This window comes from Haliotis asinina, chromosome 15 (assembly GCF_037392515.1).
Source record: "Haliotis asinina isolate JCU_RB_2024 chromosome 15, JCU_Hal_asi_v2, whole genome shotgun sequence".
NCBI classification, from domain to species: Eukaryota; Metazoa; Mollusca; class Gastropoda; order Lepetellida; family Haliotidae; genus Haliotis; species Haliotis asinina.
Genome location: NC_090294.1, coordinates 50,521,436 through 50,541,149, shown reverse-complemented (window position 1 = coordinate 50,541,149; position 19,714 = coordinate 50,521,436). Strand labels below are relative to the sequence as shown.

At 39.0% G+C, this 19,714-nt stretch overlaps 1 protein-coding gene across 1 annotated transcript in view; it reads left to right on the top strand.

Moving 5' to 3' along the window:
* Positions 1–578: 578 nt before the first annotated feature.
* LOC137265749 (adhesion G protein-coupled receptor A3-like) overlaps positions 579–19,714 on the top strand; it is a 110,485-nt gene continuing 91,349 nt past the window's right edge. Inside the window, exons 1-2 of the mRNA XM_067801198.1 lie at positions 579–1,419; positions 7,339–7,410. Coding sequence (XP_067657299.1) covers positions 1,208–1,419; positions 7,339–7,410 — 284 coding nt within the window. The 5' untranslated portion in view covers positions 579–1,207. The remainder of the gene's footprint in view (positions 1,420–7,338; positions 7,411–19,714) is intronic.

The following is a 19,714-nucleotide window of genomic DNA, read 5'->3' as shown; positions in this document are numbered from 1 at the left end:
AGTTATTTTGTAATTCCCACAATAGACACTTTCGTTTTCGTATTATACCCACTTTTACACACTCGACCACTTAAAAGACCATTCGAGCGAGGGGTCAAGGTTCAGTACACGTTGTAACAATCTTCTACCGAATTTGCAATTCTTTCACAGAAGACACATTCCCCGAAGTCTGAGGCTTATAGTCACTGAGGTGAACGAAAGCTGACAAGCGGCTAGGGGATGTTCGCGCATAACGTATGTACGGCCTGTTCAACCCCTGGACGAGAATGAAAGACGCTTATCTCATATACATTGCAAAGGTGTGAAAAGGGACAGGTTGGGGTCAATCTAACCACAACCGTTCGTGTAATGAGCGGTCAGAATTTTTCAAGTTAATAGCAGAATAAACACGAGCCTCGCTAGGGTTTCCCTTTCTGACGCAGGTCGCTTACTTACATTGTGAACCCAGCCTAAAGATATACAATCCGACCGTGTGGATTAATGCCACACACAAAATCGTTTTATCCCATCGTATTGTTTACCATTGGACCCGGCTGACCAATCAGATTTGGTGCTGGAAGCGCTGACCTCGTGACGTCACAGGGTCAGTGAAAATCAAGATGGCTCACTTGAGCGAGAGGAGAATAATTTTGCACATTTCTAGCGTCTGCTGTCAAGCCAGTGTCGGGAATATGCATGTATGCAAGTAGATTGGAGCTTACCGCTGTATTCAGTAACTTCAGTGTGCGTGATAGTAACGCACAAGTGACCACAAGTGTTGCAAACGAGGGATATTGGAGGAGTTAACCGAGCGGAGATCGACAGTGCCAGTGTTGAGGGGATGAGAAGAGGGAGCATGTTCACGTTCTGAGCTGGAGGATGCGCTAGCACCTCTGCTCCTCCTGGGTTCAGCGTCTGGATAGATCCCCCGAACATGGATGGTGTACAGTAAGAAGGGGAGATGCAGCAGTGTATATTGAAATGCTCTGTTAACAAATCTCTGTCCAGCTAGCGCTTTGTTCCGTGGTGAACACCGACGGATCTCCCCAATATTTATTTGATGACAATGAAAACATGTGTCTTGTTTCCTTACCCCCGTGTGTTCGGTGAGGTCGGACATGGATTTTGGGGCACACTAGCCGCGGCCCACCCCACTGTCCGGCAGTACACTCTCAAAGAAAGCTCTTGAAAGCATTTTATTTACTATTGGAATACGTCATCTACTACAATGGGAGTTTTGGCGAGACGGCTTGTTTTGGCATCAGTTTTTCTGTGCACAGCAAATCTGATGTGTTTGGGGGAGGCGTGTGTGTTGAGTTGTCACTGCACCGCGATGGGATCGAAAAACAAATCTAAAGTTAGAAAGGTGGACTGCGCGAAACACCCCCCTCCGTTTACAAGCCTAGCCCACATAGCGTTCCCACTGGATACAGCTTACTTGTAAGTATCTCCTTGAAATGAACACATGGATACTAGCCTGCCTGTCTACACTTATTGTACTCGTCACGTTTTCTGGTGTTGTCTTTGTCATTGTTGGTATGCAGGAACTAAACATACTTTGTTATAAACACCGACAGGATGTCTTAACCATTTTCTTATCAGTATATTACCTGATAAGCTAATAACATGAGTGTAGACTTTAGTCATACTGCCATAATGCTACATGTGATTCCCAGCGCTGTGACTGGGATGATATGAATATATATAGCCTGGTATTTGAGGTGAGTAAGCACCTCACCCAGCCCTGATGTGTATACAGTCTGTTAATCTATGACACATTTATCCAGATAATTAACGTTCTAGTCTCTTGGAAATAAACAAGAGCTGGAGTCATTAGCAATTACACCTTGTGGCTTCACACCTTCCCTTATGGTGTACAATCTGAGATATGCAATGAAGGGTTGTGGCATAACACTTGTAACACCATCTGTGAATGTCCAATCAGTTGCCACTTGTGTAACACTGGATAATGGTAGGGTTCGCCTTGTGCAACTGTGTGTAGTGCAGGTACTTTGATTGGAGAAGACTTTCTGATTCATTTGGTATTGCATTAATGAACAAATTGGCTTTATGGGTTATGTGTGATAGTTCAACTATACTTAGCATTACATATATTATTACTTATTGGTATTATTATGAACTGTTAGTGCAGAACTGGTCATGTCTTCAACCAGCGGAATGGAACAGTGTAACTGGCTGTACGCGTTATATGTTTCTGTCATACTTGAGCTTTTCATTATGTTAGATACAAAATTACTTGTTTGTTGATATCATGGAACTGTTTATACGGGACCGGTTATGTCTTCGACCAACAGAATGGAACAGTTTAATGTTTTGAACTATTTATAGTGTTACAAACTAGGACTAAAAGGTACTACTGATATAGCACAAAATACATATTGCACAAAATACATATTGCAGTAGTTTTTCTAAGAACGGATGTATTGGGTATAGACCACATATAAAGATTTTATGATTTATGGTTTTAATTAAAATCTACACAGACTTTCATTCACAACAAAATGTTAGCCTTTGTTATTCATCACAAAATGGCATACTGTAACACTATAAATTGTATTAAAAAGAAAATCGAATCCCTGGTTATGCAGACTAATTTTGTGATTGTTGTTATCAGAACAATAACACATATGCATGGGGACTTGTAATGTAGAAAATAGGATTGACATGCACAATTAGTGTTAGTGTCATTCACTGTCAAGGACTTAAATTCCCACTATATTGCAGTATTTTTCGCAATATGGGTAATTCAATTGTAATGTATTGTAGCACAATTTATTTCCACTACACAGCCCCTTTTGCATGCAATATCACTTGATTAGGGTTATTTCGGGAAAGGATGGACTGGTTTAATTGTTAATTTGTTTTGATGAAACAGTGATACATAAATTTCAGTAGGATGGTAAAGTGAGCTATATCAGAGATTTGTTTGAATGGCTTTCTGGAAATCAGTGGTGTAGATGTGACAAGACGTTTTGAGAGATCAACTTCCTATTTTTGACAATGGTGACGTTTCAGTATAAATTCATATACTGATTCCATCCTGACAATCTTGTAATCTCTACATCAGACAAGTGTACCAGTGATGTTGACACCTTCATTTTCAGTTTTGGTTATTCCACAGAAATTAATTCAGTGAGTTATATCTCATTTCATATCAGTTTATTTTCTCATTAAACTTGAAATTCTGAATTATCTGTGTATAATTCTATGCATGACTTCTCAGGAAACTCTTGAAGCTGATACCCAGCTTTGGACTGGTGCAAGGACTCATACATAGTTTTGTTATCTGTTTGGGGGCTGTGATGTAGATAATAGGTATGAGTATTTTATGGATACATACTTTTGGAATACAAGAGTGATGTGGAAATAATTTAGAAGAACCTGTAATATCAGCAAGTACATACAGTTCCACATAAAATTAAGATTAAATAATGTTTCCTGGTGATAAGCAAACATTGCTACATTATTTTCTCTTCTGTGTTAAATCGTTCTCTATAGCAGTGCAGCTAGGGTTTTCATTCCTGACAATGAGTATGTTCGGGTCGTCTGACATCTGTGGGATGTAGCACCTAGCTGGGATTTGCCATAAATCTTACGCCAGGTAAAAACTTGAGCCAGCTTGAACATCTTCTACTTCTTTAACAGCATCATCGTCACAAAGTTTACAGATTCTATCGAGGATGCAAAGATGTACCTATACTAGGACACTAAGCTTCAAACTATTAGCGTACAAATGAGAGGAAATACACTCTGGGTACCCTGTACTTTTGTGCAAAGAATTTTTAAAGCTTAGGAGTTCTGTACATTGTTGGGTATTAGCCAGCCTGCCATGCAACTCGACTCCCAAACTTGACCCTGGAAGTCCCTTACGTAAATGATATGCCTGGAGGAAGACCACCCTTTAAACTCTATAGCTTGATATATACACCACATGCTGGTGCTGTACACTGACTGCTCCCTGTTACTGTTGCAAGCGTTTACAGGTTAAATCGTGAAGTAGATTGTGTTGTCCATTCAGGTTAAAACTGTTACATGTATTTATGGTAGGAATCCTGGATTTCCTGGACTCAATACATGCTGAACAGCAGAGGAATTGCAGGTTTTAAAAAAATGAAATCTCATAAAACTTAAAAGTAAATGCGTACATGGTTATGACTTGTATTTAAAAACTTGACAAAAAGCAGAGTTGCATTTCTTTTGCTGTTCAGGATATATAATTTTGATAGTAACAAATAAGCCAAGGAGCCTTGGTCAGATGGGAAATTCAGAACCTGGGAAGTCGCTTGATGGAGACTTTTGAACTGCAGGCAGGGCACATAGTAGGGAAAATAATGTGGTTCAGGGACTGTGAGACACACTGTTGGAATCCTAGAAAATGCGATTGTATAAATGGCATCTCTCAGATGAAGATGCTCATCAGATGCTCATCTATTACATATTGAAACTGATATGTGTCCATAAATGGGGTTTTGTGTAGACTGAGTTACATTCAGTTTATAGAATATGAGCACTACCTTGTTCTGTATTCCTGGTTTGTCCAAGTGTCTATTGACATGCCTCCATGTGTGTATCAGTTTGCTATATCTTTTAACATTCACAGAATAGTGGCATATTTAAATATGAATTTTGAAGTTTATGAATGACAATAAACTCAAGCAATAAAGTGTGGAAATAGTTATGCAAGTTTTGTAACAAGACGATTTCTGTACACCTTCTCGCCACATAGATGTATAATGCCTAACAGCTACATTAAGTTGAAAAGTCTTTACTTGTTAGATCAACTCTTCAGCTTTGCAAGCATGATTTAAAGACAACATCATGAAAAAGACTTATGTAGGTTTCTGTGTTAGTCATGAGATGATTAAGTCTGCAACTATTTCTCTGTATATTTAGTTTGCAAAAATTAATTATGAGATGCAACAACTTTTCGTGTACCGATGTAGTAGGTGGAATGTACAGTGTTATGTTCATCATAACAACATGCTCCACATCTCACACCAAGCATAGGTGTCAAGTTTACTCCAAAGTTTGCTGATGAAATATAATAAGTTTCCTTAGTAATGGCTTTGCCACAGAGGTTTGGCGTAGGTGGTATGTTGAGGAGGTCGAAGGGCAGCACACATGAACAACACCACTGAGTCTACATCCAACAGCACTAATTGCTAGGGAGAGCCATATTCAGTGACTGTGCTCATCACTCACTGATGTAAACCCTATAGGATTATCTGCCAGCTGATAAATTTACACCTGAAACAATTAGTGTCATAAGCCGGTTACGCATTCTTGTGGTGGTGTATAACATTGGCCAATGTTACACTTACCCCAACATCAGGTAGCTGGCTAAACAACAACACCTGGACAGGCGATAGGCATCTTCCTCCAGAAATATCCTGGTGTATAATAGGGACAGGTAGCTCCACGTAAATTGAAAAAGACACATTGAGATGGGAGATTCTGAACTTGAAGAAAAGCTAGAGTTGCTTCATGTTGGGTGTGGGTTGGTTGTGCGGCCTTGTGGGTTAAGTATCTGCTCATCACACTGAGACCAGGGCTTGATTCCCTCCCTGTATGGGTACTGTGTCTGCTGCACAGCAAATTGTTGGATTAAGGAGAATGTTGGAATAAATAAATGAGACTAAGTTACATTTATTCAGTTTGTTACCAACAAATGTGTCGGATAAAACCGATTGTTGGATAAACAGGGTCAGATTTTCAAGACTTTACTCTATGTATGCAGCGTTTGAAAGGCCTGTCTGACTGTCTGGCCGTGTTATTTTCAACACAGACTGTCAGATTCTCAAACTGACCGGCCCGATGGTCATATTAAGTTTTAGACTTGTACATGAAGATATTCATCAATTTATTCTTTCAGGATAATAAGTCATTATTAAGTCACTGGTAAAAATAATTGATCAATTCCTATTGGATGATAAACTATGTCGCTTTTAGAAACCTAAATTATTTGTGGACAGGTAGGTTTGGGTCTGGGCTTGCAAGTTTTACATCAAACCAGCTCTGTAGTCTGGCTGAATATTTGGGAGTTTCACACCCTGATGCATGGTGAAGTAAGTCAAAACTGTTGTTTATGTAAAACCTTTGAGCAGCTCTTAGGAGTGATGTACCTAAAGGTGAGAATTAATGGATGTCAACATCTCTATTTAGAGGAACACACCATTTTGGAGTACCTGATAAGGGAGTACACTCTGAAGTATGTTCCACAAAATGAAAAAGTTGACATCCATAAAATATCATCTTTATGTTGTTAATTGAAATTTGAACTTGTAGGCGGTTAAAACAGAGAAGATAGTGTAGGGCTGAGGGTAAGGTCTGGTATTTAGGGGCTTAAGGAGATGATTAATGCTAAAACTAGTAAGCAACTGTGCTTATCTTCCATCATGTGTACAGACAGGATATTGACTAATAAACACAACACTCATTATAAATAGCAGTCTAAATAATTAGTCAATAATCCATAGAAATCATTTTCATTAATCCAGTTACATGGTGAATATTTTTGTAGTAACTGATGTTATTTCCAGCTTTTCCATATTCATAGTCCTATCTAGCCTCTGTAGCTGATGTTGAATAATCGATAGTATCTCCGACACAACTTACCTTCCAGACTCCACATCGTTGGTTTTTTTTGTTTTTATTTTTGTAGTTATGTATTTATTTTTGTGTAGGGGGTGGGGGGAGAGTTATAGTGGTAAATAAATAAATAAATAAATAAATAAATAAATAAATAAATAAATGGTACTATGGTATAGGGTAGAACATATATGAGGGTAATAACATGGGTACAGTGTGTGAAGCCCAGTTCTGCTGTCCCCAGTCGTGATATTGCTGGAATACTGCTAAAAGTGGTGTAGAACCAAGCTCACTCACTCTGAGCAACATAACTGAAGAACTGAAGTACATTTGACATTATCTCAGTGTGTGTCATAATGTAGCTGACAAAACTAGCATGTTGATTAGCATTATCAGGCGTAAAGACGTAGTTGTTTTCACGGGAGCAAACACAAACTGAATTCAGCAAATCAGATCTCTCGTTTTTCAAGTATGCCTGATCAAAGAGTCTTTGCCAGTTTACTTTGTAAGATCAGTTTCAAATATCAACCCACAAATGTATAAACAGGGGACTTGATGGGCTCAACCGGCCAATGGTCGTCAGGTTTTCATCCACACTAGCACCCTGCCACCTACAGTCAACATGACAGTTTTAAGTACATTTTATCTGGACACAGGATTGATTCTCTTGAAGTGTTGGTGTTATGGTGGCGGCCATTGATTGGTATCCACTAGCTTGCATGTAATCAACTCTCTGTGTGTTTATTGCAGGGATTTAAAGAAGAATCAGCTTACCATTCTGCGAAATGGTTCCTTTATCGGCCTGTCCAAGCTCACCAAACTGTAAGTAATCGTTACTTATTGCTATCAAATGTTTTACACGGAAGGCTTAGTGGCAACTGGAAGACACCAAACTGTCGAAGTTAAGACAGAAGAGGTCTTCCATATTTGAGGTGTGTCTTCGGCTATTGCTTCATCTTGGTTACAGCTATTGCTCTGACTAAGGTTCTCACTATGGCTCTGGATGTTCTTGGCTTTCTCCATCAGGTATTTCAGAACTGAATATTTGTTGGTGACTTTAGTTGCAGGTCAGCTTGTGTTATAAATTTCAGTGATTCAACTTTTAAAGTTTAGCTCACGTCAGGAAGTTGTTAATGAGAGAAAAGATTCATTTCTCAAAGAAAATGTGTCTTTTCCCAGATGTTTAAATGGGACCATTTGTTTCTTTAGCAAATTGGTCCTCAAATGATAAAGATCCATGTCAATGAGCTATTTCAGTCCTGTATTTGTTGGTGGTTTGGTAACGTATTGGCAAACAAACTATTTGTTGACTTTGGCCTGTTGTTAGCTGGTATTAGAAAGCTTGCTGTTTCCGTCACGCTCTGAGGAGTCGGGGGGGGGACATAGGTGGTCCCTCACACACCATGGGCCATTGCATTGGCAGTTCTCCACGGTATACTAGTTGCCGTGTGTACAGCCATTCCTCTCAAGATGAAACTGTATTTGAGGCAGTTATTAATTCTTGTCAGGGTTGGTTGGTTGTGATCGGGCTTGATGATTGTAGCTTTTGTCTGAGCTGCTAGCTCCGCTGTTGATTATATACATATTGGAGTTGCTGGTTCACATCCTTTCTGCCCTTTAGTGTTTCTTCAGTGGAGAGATTGTTTGCTAGATCCTGATGGATGTGTCATCACTGAAGCAGAGGTAGTGATGATGGCTAAATGTGTGTAATAAGTTGTAAGGTACCAGTGGTTTAATGGGTTATTATACTTTTTTGTTTGCAAAAATCTAATTGCAAGGTTATAACAGTTTATTTTTCAGTAGGTTATAACTATTAATTGTTCAGAAGGTACAACAATTTATTGTTTGTTTCTCATAACTTGATAATACTTTTGTTTGTTGGGTTATAGGAAGTTATTAATTTAATAAGGTGATGATGTGTTCTTGTGCGTAAGGTACTAATAGTATATATTGTTCATAAGTTTATGTAGCAGAAGCACTGTAAGTCCCCATGGACCCTGGTATGGTGATTTACCTTTGGTTGTTAGTGATAGGTGGCCCATTTTTATGTGGTATTGTCTAAAATAGTTTTCTGCTTTTAAGAATACATGCTAGATAGTTTTGATTCCTTTTTGTGATACTCTTGTTAAATTACAGTCCATCGATGACTGGTTCTTAAACTACCTATATTTTTTGTGCATCTACAATACCTCTCGTCGTCTATATGGCTGCAACATTGCTGATGTGACGTTAAATTTTAACTCGCTCACTCACTCATAAGTTTATTACTGATAAGGTGACAATAGTTGTTAATCATAAGATGGTACAAATATATTGTCTTTGAAGTTATAACAGTCAAATTTTTACATTGTCTTAGTCAGCTAATTTCCACAACAGAAAAATGATATTGGCATCTTCTGATAGTGGTTCAGAGTCCTACATGTTGAGGGGTAGGTTACAGTGCCATGTGTTGTCAATGTGATTCATGGCGAATACATCGATGGGAATTACATACATGAAGTGTTTACCCGTGGAAGTCATTGTTTGAGAATCAGTTTAGACCTCCAAGTTAGACCTTCACAAGCCTCCAGTCTGAGACATGTATTGGGCGTTAGATGTCTTTGTGTGACAACTGTTAAGGTGTAACTCTAATGAGGCTTTGGACCTGATGCAGTTATGTTAAAAGATTGTTAAAGGTTTCTATATTTGTGACTATTATGTCACCCCACGTTCTGCAAACAGCAGCAACAAGGGAGACAATCCTCAAAAGTGTTCATTTTTCAATGCTCTGTTTGAAATGTGGTAAAATGTAACCTACTGATGAATAATTAACAAGTGTATGTGTGCAAGTATTGACTTGTTGAATGAAGGCTTGTGGAAGATGTCTTACGGCGGAGGTGATGCCGTGGGTGACGCTGTTTCTGTTGGATGCAGATGTGGAGACAGCAACAGCGACATGGCGGATGTTGTTGTTAGGGCATGCCCTTGAAGATACTGAGTACAGATGTATGTGTACATGACAAAATATTAGGAGAAGAGTTACATATACACATCACTGTAAGAAACACAACACATAGTGTTAACGCCACATATTGTGTGCTATGTTATCAGCTGTGGTAGATCCCTGCACATCTACCAGGGGTATAAATCCCAGTTTATACTGTTTATACATCTACAAACCTAAACATACCTCCACAATGACATCCAAGACCTTCACATGGTACAACACACCTCCACAATGTACAACACACCTTCACAATGTACAACACACCTTCACAATGTACAACACACCTCCACAATGTACAGCACCTCCACAATGTACAACACACCTTCACAGTGTACAGCACCTCCACAATGTACAACACCCCTTCACAGTGTACAGCACCTCCACAATGTACAACACACCTTCAGTGTACAGCACCTCCACAATGTACAACACACCTTCACAGTGTACAGTACCTCTACAATGTACAACACACCTTTACAGTGTACAGCACCTCCACAATGTACAACACACCTTCAAAGTGTACAGTACCTCCACAATGTACAACACACCTTCACAGTGTACAGCACCTCCACAATGTACAACACACCTTCACAGTGTACAGCACCTCCACAATGTACAACACACCTTCAAAGTGTACAGTACCTCCACAATGTACAACACACCTTCACAGTGTACAGCACCTCCACAATGTACAACACACCTTCACAGTGTACAGCACCACTATATACAACACACCTTCATAGTATACAGCACCTCCACAATGTGCAACACACCTTTACAGTATACAGCACCACTATATACAACACACCTTCACAGTGTACAGCACCTCCACAATGTACAACACACCTACACAGTGTACAGCACCTCCACAATGTACAACACACTTTCACAGTGTACAGCATCTCCACAATGTACAACACACCTTCACAGTATACATCAGCTCCACAATGTGCAACACACCTACACAGTATACAGCACCACTATATACAACACACCTTCATAGTATACAGCACCTCCACAATGTGCAACACACCTTTACAGTATACAGCACCACTATATATAACACACTTTCACAGTGTACAGCACCTCCACAATGTACAACACACCTTCACAGTGTACAGCACCTCCACAATGTGCAACACACCTTCACAGTATACAGCACCACTATATACAACACACCTTCACAGTATACAGCAGCTCCACAATGTATTCCACACATTATGGACATGTTGCACTGACTTCCTCTGTAGTGAATGAGTTAGTGAGTTTAGTTTTACGCCGCACTCAGCAATATTACAGCTATATGGCGGCGGTCTGTAAATAATCGAGTCTGGACCATGAGCATCGATCTGCACAATTGGGAACCGATGACATGTGTCAACCAAGTCAGCGAGTCTGACCACCCAATCCTGTTAGTCGCCTCTTAGGACAAGCTGAGTCGCCTTTTGTGGCAAGCATGGGTTGCTGAAGGCCTATTCTACCCCGGGACCTTTACGGGTCGACTTCCTCTGTAGTACATAGACAATTAGTCTTGAGGTCAGTTGAGGTCAACATGAGGAGTACTTGTGACAAGTGTATGAAAAGAATCAAACATTACACACTATACTAGATACTACTGTTGCAGTAGATGATTATGTCCTATCTTATTGAAAGATTGTTTTTTATGACGGTACCTAGCAGTGGGTAAATAAAATAAAAAATAAACCACTGAAAAATCCCACAAGTCTAATTTGTCAGCTGGAAAATTTTCAGTGCAAATTTACCTACTACTAAATGTAAGGAATTTATCTGACATCCAGTTTTTGAGGTGGTCCCTAATCAATCGTGGATAATGAAGTTGTTTGCAATGTATCTGATACAGGGTGGAAGTCTCCTGATATCAGCTGCCGATAACTGCAGATGGGCCCAGTCTGACCTCAAGGTACAGGTGTCTGCTACCCAGCATGCAAGACGAAGATAACTCTTTCTGCTTGAATTTCGAGATCCAGTCTGGAAACACTCGCTGTTTACGTTTCACATTAAAAGGTTTTTAAATATGGAAGAGCTTGAGTTTGTATCTAGAGGTGAAATTAAGGTGTTCTGATCAAATTACAAGTAGTCTGAGATCTTGGAGAAACATGATAGCACTCTCAGGGTGTTTAGTCCTGGGCCTGAGTAGCTCTCAGTATTAAGCCAAAATAGAGCCCCGTGTTTGATAACTGATACTTGTATACAAAGGTTGGTCCTTTTAAGTGTGGGGTTTTAACCCCGACTGACCTTGCCTCCTAGACTTGCAGACAGGTTGTGGCTTACTGCCTGTGTCCCTGTAGACTGTTGACAGAGACTGTACTGGCTGAACTCTGACCACCTCCCCATTTGGGTGGGTCACTTCCCTCCCAGGTGACAGGTGCCTAAATGTGCATGACAGTAACTTTGAACATAATGGTGGTAACTGAGAGGAGAGTATGGTTGCAGTAATCAGGTTAGACATTTGCAGGAAACAGGAGACAGAAAGTAAATAGTGAGAAAAGTCAGAAGCATCCCTTCTCTTCATGGCAGGCTTGGGGGCTGTGTAACATGATACTCCCCTCCCTCATTGTAAGACTGTGACTGGAGACATGAACCGTTTGTGCTTGTAGGCCATATTGAAGTTATACTTCATGTTAAAAGTGTTCAAAATATTGACAGTAATCATTTGTCATACGTGCATCTATATATCATTAGTGAAAGGGTGAGAAAGGATTTTGTGTAATTATGAAAACTTTGCATGTAGGAATTTTTGTGTGTCCGTTGGTGAAGTGAAGATGTTTTGTTTATACAGCCTATTTTCATTGTTAGTTGTAGGATGTTAAATTAGGTATGGACAGTGCTGGACAGGGGTAAGGTGCTGAATGGGTCTGAATTTGACTGATATCAGATATGTGATGACGGTATAGGAAATTAGAGGTGTCTGAGTATTGATGAATCTGTAGAAGTACTATATGAAGGGGAATAACACAAGATGGACATATCAGTTGCCCAGAGTTTCTGGAACCATAATATTTCATGCTTATGACTTGTAGAGACACTTGGGTTACTGTTTCTGTCGATGCATACTGGGCACATTGTGGTCTCTGGAATACACTGACATGGCTCTGGAAAATAACTAACCAGTGCTTCATTTTGTGTAACTATGTACCTGTTGTATACACAAGCATATGACATGTTTGACATATCTGTTGTATACTAGAGCATATGACATGTTTGACATATCTGTTGTATACTAGAGCATATGACATGTCTGACATATCAGATGTATACAAGAGCATATTACATGTCGAACATATCTGTTGTATACATAGAGAATACTAACTATGTCCCTTGTAATACCATATTTATGAAACTTGTGAATTGTTCAGTATCTAATGAGTGAAAGCGAGTTAGATACCGATACCATTCACAAGTTTCATAAATATGGTATTACATGGGACATAGTTTAGTATTTAATTTATTACTCATGCAACATTACCAAAATAATATTGAGAAAAGTACTTCTTCCTTAACAATGCAACGACTGTAGTGACTCTCAGCTTTCCGTGAGTCAAGCAAGGTCTTATACTATTGTGACAGAGAAATTAGCATTGTGACATCATAAGTTTGATGTCATACATACGGCATCACACGATGTTATTACACAATGTGTAATAACTTTGTAAAATTATTGAAAAGTGATATCTTCAACAGGTGAGTAATAAAGAGCATATTACATGTCTGACATATCCGTTGTATGCACTGAAGTGTGGTACATGTCCACATTGTCTGCTCCAGACTGAGTGTATTACATACTGTGAGAGACATATCTGTTTTATACACTGGTCTGTGGTAGATGTCCACATTGTCTGCTCCAGACTGAGTGTATTACATACTGTGAGTGACATATCTGTTTTATACACTGGTCTGTGGTACATGTCCACATTGTCTGCTCCAGACTGAGTGTATTACATACTGTGAGTGACATATCTGTTTTATACACTGGTGTGTGGTAGATGTCCACATTGTCTGCTCCAGACTGAGTGTATTACATACTGTGAGTGACATATCTGTTTTATACACTGGTCTGTGGTAGATGTCCACATTGTCTGCTCCAGACTGAGTGTATTACATACTGTGAGTGACATATCTGTTTTATACACTGGTCTGTGGTACATGTCCACATTGTCTGCTCCAGACTGAGTGTATTACGTACTGTGAGTGACATATCTGTTTTATACACTGGTCTGTGGTACATGTCCACATTGTCTGCTCCAGACTGAGTGTATTACATACTGTGAGTGACATATCTGTTTTATACACTGGTCTGTGGTACATGTCCACATTGTCTGCTCCAGACTGAGTGTATTACATACTGTGAGTGACATATCTGTTTTATACACTGGTCTGTGGTAGATGTCCACATTGTCTGCTCCAGACTGAGTGTATTACATACTGTGAGAGACATATCTGTTTTATACACTGGTCTGTGGTAGATGTCCACATTGTCTGCTCCAGACTGAGTGTATTACATACTGTGAGTGACATATCTGTTTTATACACTGGTCTGTGGTACATGTCCGCATTGTCTGCACCAGACTGAGTGTATTACATACTGTGAGTGACATATCTGTTTTATACACTGGTCTGTGGTAGATGTCCACATTGTCTGCTCCAGACTGAGTGTATTACATACTGTGAGTGACATATCTGTTTTATACACTGGTCTGTGGTACATGTCCACATTGTCTGCACCAGACTGAGTGTATTACATACTGTGAGTGACATATCTGTTTTATACACTGGTCTGTGGTACATGTCCACACTGTCTGCTCCAGACTGAGTGTATTACATACTGTGAGTGACATATCTGTTTTATACACTGGTCTGTGGTAGATGTCCACATGGTGCTTTGTTCCTTGAGGGCAGGTCATCATTTATTTCTGAAGGTAACACTGCTAGATTACCCACATTGAAGTATGTGGCTCGTACCACTGAGAGCCAGCCAAGTTTTCTGATAATTATCCAATTTTCTTCTCCGTTGTCTGTATAGAATTATTGGCATATTTCAATCAAGTGGAAATGGGTTTTGTCAGTGCCAACAGGCCATTTCCATACCCTGCTTTGAAAATAAATATGTGGCCAATATTGTCCAATATGGTTAAGCCGAGGACTGCCCGGTGCAGTCCAGCTATGTGGAACAGCAATCACATGCATCTATTTATAGCATGCATGCACATGAATCATGATGCCTTTATGTCTTTGTGACAGTACATGCAAGTCTTCCCGACGCTGCAACAAATCGGTGCACATAATTGTGTGTGCTTTAATAATAGCCCTCTGCCAGGAGTGGGGTTGTTGAGTAGGGTTTGAAGATGGAAGGAGGTTGTTGAGTGGGGTTTGAAGATGGAAGGAGGTTGTTGAGTGGGGTTCAAAGATGGAAGAAGGTTGTGGGGTGGGGTTGTAGTCAATATCTTCTAGAATATTGTTAATTTCCTCTGATGTCATAAACATGCTGCATTTTCTGAGATTATAACTTCAGATCCTCAAGAATTTCGTAACAGTGTGATACAGAATTATATTCCCATATGCAATTTCCACTTTTCTCTAAATGGGATTTAATGCAGGAAACTATCACTAAGAACATGAAGAGAGTAGTTCACACCAGTCCATCACTTGTGGACATTTGTGGAGTAGTTTTGTGTTGTATTACGTAGGCTAATACCAAACCATCTTAATAGTGTAGCTAGCGGGTATGAGGTGAGAGTTGTAGATTTGAGTGTTTACACTTCTCTGTAGCAGCCAGGTTAGGACAAAAGAAACCTTGACGTTTATTGTTTAATGTACACACTGAACTGGACGGCAAATCAGATGGTTGAGTTTCAGTCTAGTGAATGATGTATTTTGCAACAGTGTGGAATTTTTTCCAATCATTTGTTAATCAATTTGCAGTGTGGCTGTATTTCCGCAAGCTCCAGGTTTGCCTAATCCGCAACAGGGCATCTCAGTTAATGAAACATCAGTTTTAGGGGTTTTTCCCCCTTGAAATTGTCAGTTTATGAGGTGTTTACCCAAGGTGAAGGCGAGAGTACCACAGTGCAGCCATATCTTGTCTGGGTTGCAAGTTATTTGTGAGATGCTCAGTACTAAACGACTCACCCTCGACATTCTCTTGTAATAAAAGAAAATTTATTTTCTAATTTGTTAAAATTTGCTCTGTTGGCTGGGAATCAATGGACTAAGTGTGGGTGGAGTGGCCAATTTGGCGTTACTATTTTCATTGCATTGATCCTCATAGGTCTCCTGTCAGCCATTGTTATGCTGAACAAAAAATGTGAGGAAAGACCTTTTTGAAAAAAAATCCAGGGAAATAACAGAACATGGTTTTGGAGAGTATTTATAAACCTTTGAAAGTAGAGAGGAGCCGGGTCTTGTTATTTTATCTATATTACTGCTCCACATCCAATTATTAACAAGTCGCATCCTGGGGGAATCTCGCATCGGTATGTAAAAAAGTGAGCCAAAAAGTGAGCCGGGATATGTTGAAGGTTTATCTGGAGCATGTAGGGGAGCAGTTGTAACCCCCTCCAGGTGGTAACTCTTAGATTTGTCAGGAAAGTAGTACAAGCAATATATCTAACTTGTGGAATGAAAACAGGCATGTCAACATGCATCTTTAAGGCCATTTTGTCTGAACACTTTGATAAAACCATTGTATGTTTCTTATCAACAAAGAAGTTGTTATCCATAAAGTTGTAGTTACTTTTGTGAATGAATGTACATCTTCTAAAAGAACATCTTTGGTAAAGTGCCTGGAAGTTGGTGCCAGTTTGTCCTGAGTTTCATTCCCAGATTTAAATGCTGTAGTAGAAGTCTTCACAGAAATTGTTGGACCCAACTAGCTGGCTGGCTGGCTGGCTCGCTCGCTTACTTACTCGGATTTTGACAATATTTGAAATCCTGAGATACTGTGGCATAACCCAAATACTTTCCAAAATTTAGTTAAATTTGTTTTTTCAAAGCTCCATTAGTCAGGTCCAGTAAACTTTTAAAATCCACTTGACCACAGTTAACAATTTGGTTTCTTTTGCAAATAATCTGTGTCAGTTATAAACAAGAGAACAGGTAATAAAACATTTCAGTAGTTTCTCACTACTGCATGATGGTATTTTGGTAAAGTTTACTTCACAGACCAGAGAATTCCACTCAAATTGCATTTTTCAAACCCTGGTCCTAGATTAAGATGCTGTGTAATAACTGAGGCACTATTCAGTATGGTATAGCACTGTTCAATATGGTATCGACTCCATCTCACTGAACTTCAAGAGATCCTGCAGCACAACAAATGGTACTGGATGAGTTCAAGGCATCTGTTTATAGAAGATGGGTTGACAATTGGAATGTATGGGCAACATAGGTATAGGCAATGTAGATATAGGGGATATAGATATAGGCGATATATAGGTATAGGCAATATAGATATAGGCGATATAGATATAGGCGATATAGATATAGGCGATATAGATATAGGTGATATATAGGTATAGGCGATATAGATATAGGCGATATATAAGTATAGGCAATATAGATATAGGCGATATAGATATAGGCGATGTAGATATAGGTGATATATAGGTATAGGCGATATAGATATAGGCGATATATAAGTATAGGCGATGTAGATATAGGTGATATATAGGTATAGGCGATATAGATATAGGCGATATATAAGTATAGGTGATGTAGATATAGGCAGTATATAGGTATAGGCGATATAGATATAGGCAATATATAGGTATAGGCGATGTAGATATAGGTGATATATAGGTATAGGCGATATAGATATAGGCAGTGTATAGGTATAGGCAATATAGATATAGGCGATATATAGGTATAGGCGATATATAGGTATAGGCGATATAGATATAGGCAGTATATAGGTATAGGCGATATAGATATAGGCGATGTAGATATAGGTGATATATAGGTATAGGCGATATAGATATAGGCAGTGTATAGGTATAGGCAATATAGATATAGGCGATATATAGGTATAGGCGATATATAAGTATAGGTGATGTAGATATAGGCAGTATATAGGTATAGGCGATATAGATATAGGCAATATATAGGTATAGGCGATGTAGATATAGGTGATATATAGGTATAGGCGATATAGATATAGGCAGTGTATAGGTATAGGCAATATAGATATAGGCGATATATAGGTATAGGCGATATATAGGTATAGGCGATGTAGATATAGGTGATATATAGGTATAGGCGATATAGATATAGGCGATATATAAGTATAGGTGATGTAGATATAGGCAGTATATACGTATAGGCGATATAGATATAGGCAATATATAGGTATAGGCGATATAGATATAGGCAATATATAACTATAGGCGATGTAGATATAGGCAGTATATAGGTATAGGCGATATAGATATAGGCAATATATAGGTATAGGCAATGTAGATATAGGCAGTATATAGGTATAGGCGATGTAGATATAGGCAGTATATAGGTATAGGCGATGTAGATATAGGCAGTATATAGGTATAGGCGATGTAGATATAGGCAGTATATAGGTATAGGCGATATAGATATAGGCAATATATAGGTATAGGCGATATAGATATAGGCAATATATAACTATAGGTGATGTAGATATAGGCAGTATATAGGTATAGGCGATATAGATATAGGCGATATATAGGTACAGGCGATGTAGATATAGGCAGTATATTGGTATAGGCGATGTAGATATAGGCAGTATATAGGTATAGGCGATGTAGATATAGGCAGTGTATAGGTATAGGCGATGTAGATATAGGCAGTATATAGGTATAGGCGATGTAGATATAGGCAGTATATAGGTAGAGGAAATATATAGGTATAGGCGATATTCAGGTAGAGGAAATATATAGGTATAGGCGATATATAGGTAGAGGAAATATATAGGTATAGGCGATATATAGGTAGAGGAAATGTATAGTTATAGGCAAGATAGGTGTAGGCAGTCTGGGTATAGGCAATCTAGGTATGGGCAGTCTCGATGTAGGCAACCTAGATGTAGCTAGTATGTATCTGTTAGCGACCTTCATTGACTCCCAACATTTACCCAACTTTTCCTTGTAATGGACACAAGCTACAGCCATTGAATACTCTCTTTGAAATGCTTATTTAAAACTCTGAAAAATCTAGAAGATCTAAAGATTTTAACTTTACAAAATTGCACCACATTTGGGAACTCTATGGATTCTCCATGTTTGTAATATTCTTGCAGTAAGGTGAGTGGTGAGCACAAAGCATTTTCATTTGGGTTGGTGTCATGTATAAAATTTATGGGTTTGAAGCACAAGATAAGAATATCTGTTTGGATTCGCTGCACATGTAATATTGAGTTTTTGAAAGAGGTGTGTGACTTATTGAGGGGACAGGAACATCTACATTACCCTGTGATAAGGAACGCAGCTCCTGAAGACAGGTCTGTGGAACATTGATGGTGCTTCCACCACATGAGAGACGGGTCCAGGCTTTGATCCCTCTGACAGACAGGATGGTTTCACAATCACGGTGGGGGTTTTACAATCAGGAATGGTGAGAACGGATCTTTGACATCAGGAATTACAACTTCAAAGGATGGCGTTGAATGGAATCACAATTTGGAGTGGAGTTCTTCCATCAAAATTTAAACTTGAGTTTTCTGCTTGATGAAATTGGACAAATTAAAAATTTTGTAGCACATCTTGTACCCCATCTTTTTCAAATGGACTTTTCCTTCCTTTTATGTGGCTGGAGCTGATGCAAGGAAATGGAAGAAGAAAATTCATGGTCCTCATATCGTCATGTAAAATGAAAAAAAAAAATATATAACTTTTGATTTTCTGATATTTGGGTTTGTTTTTGTCCATGTTGTTGTCGCCACTCACTTCATTGATTCATAAGTAATTTTGCTCAAGACCAACAATTCCATTCAGATGAAAATTAAACTTTCCACACTTTGAATTATTTTGAAACTTATGCCATTAAATTCAGTGACATTTCACTGCTAACATCCGTGTGAAAAAAGAAATGGAAAAATTGCACCAAAACTAAAAACTTGCTTTTCTGCACCAACTTCAGCACGAATTCTGCTGCAGA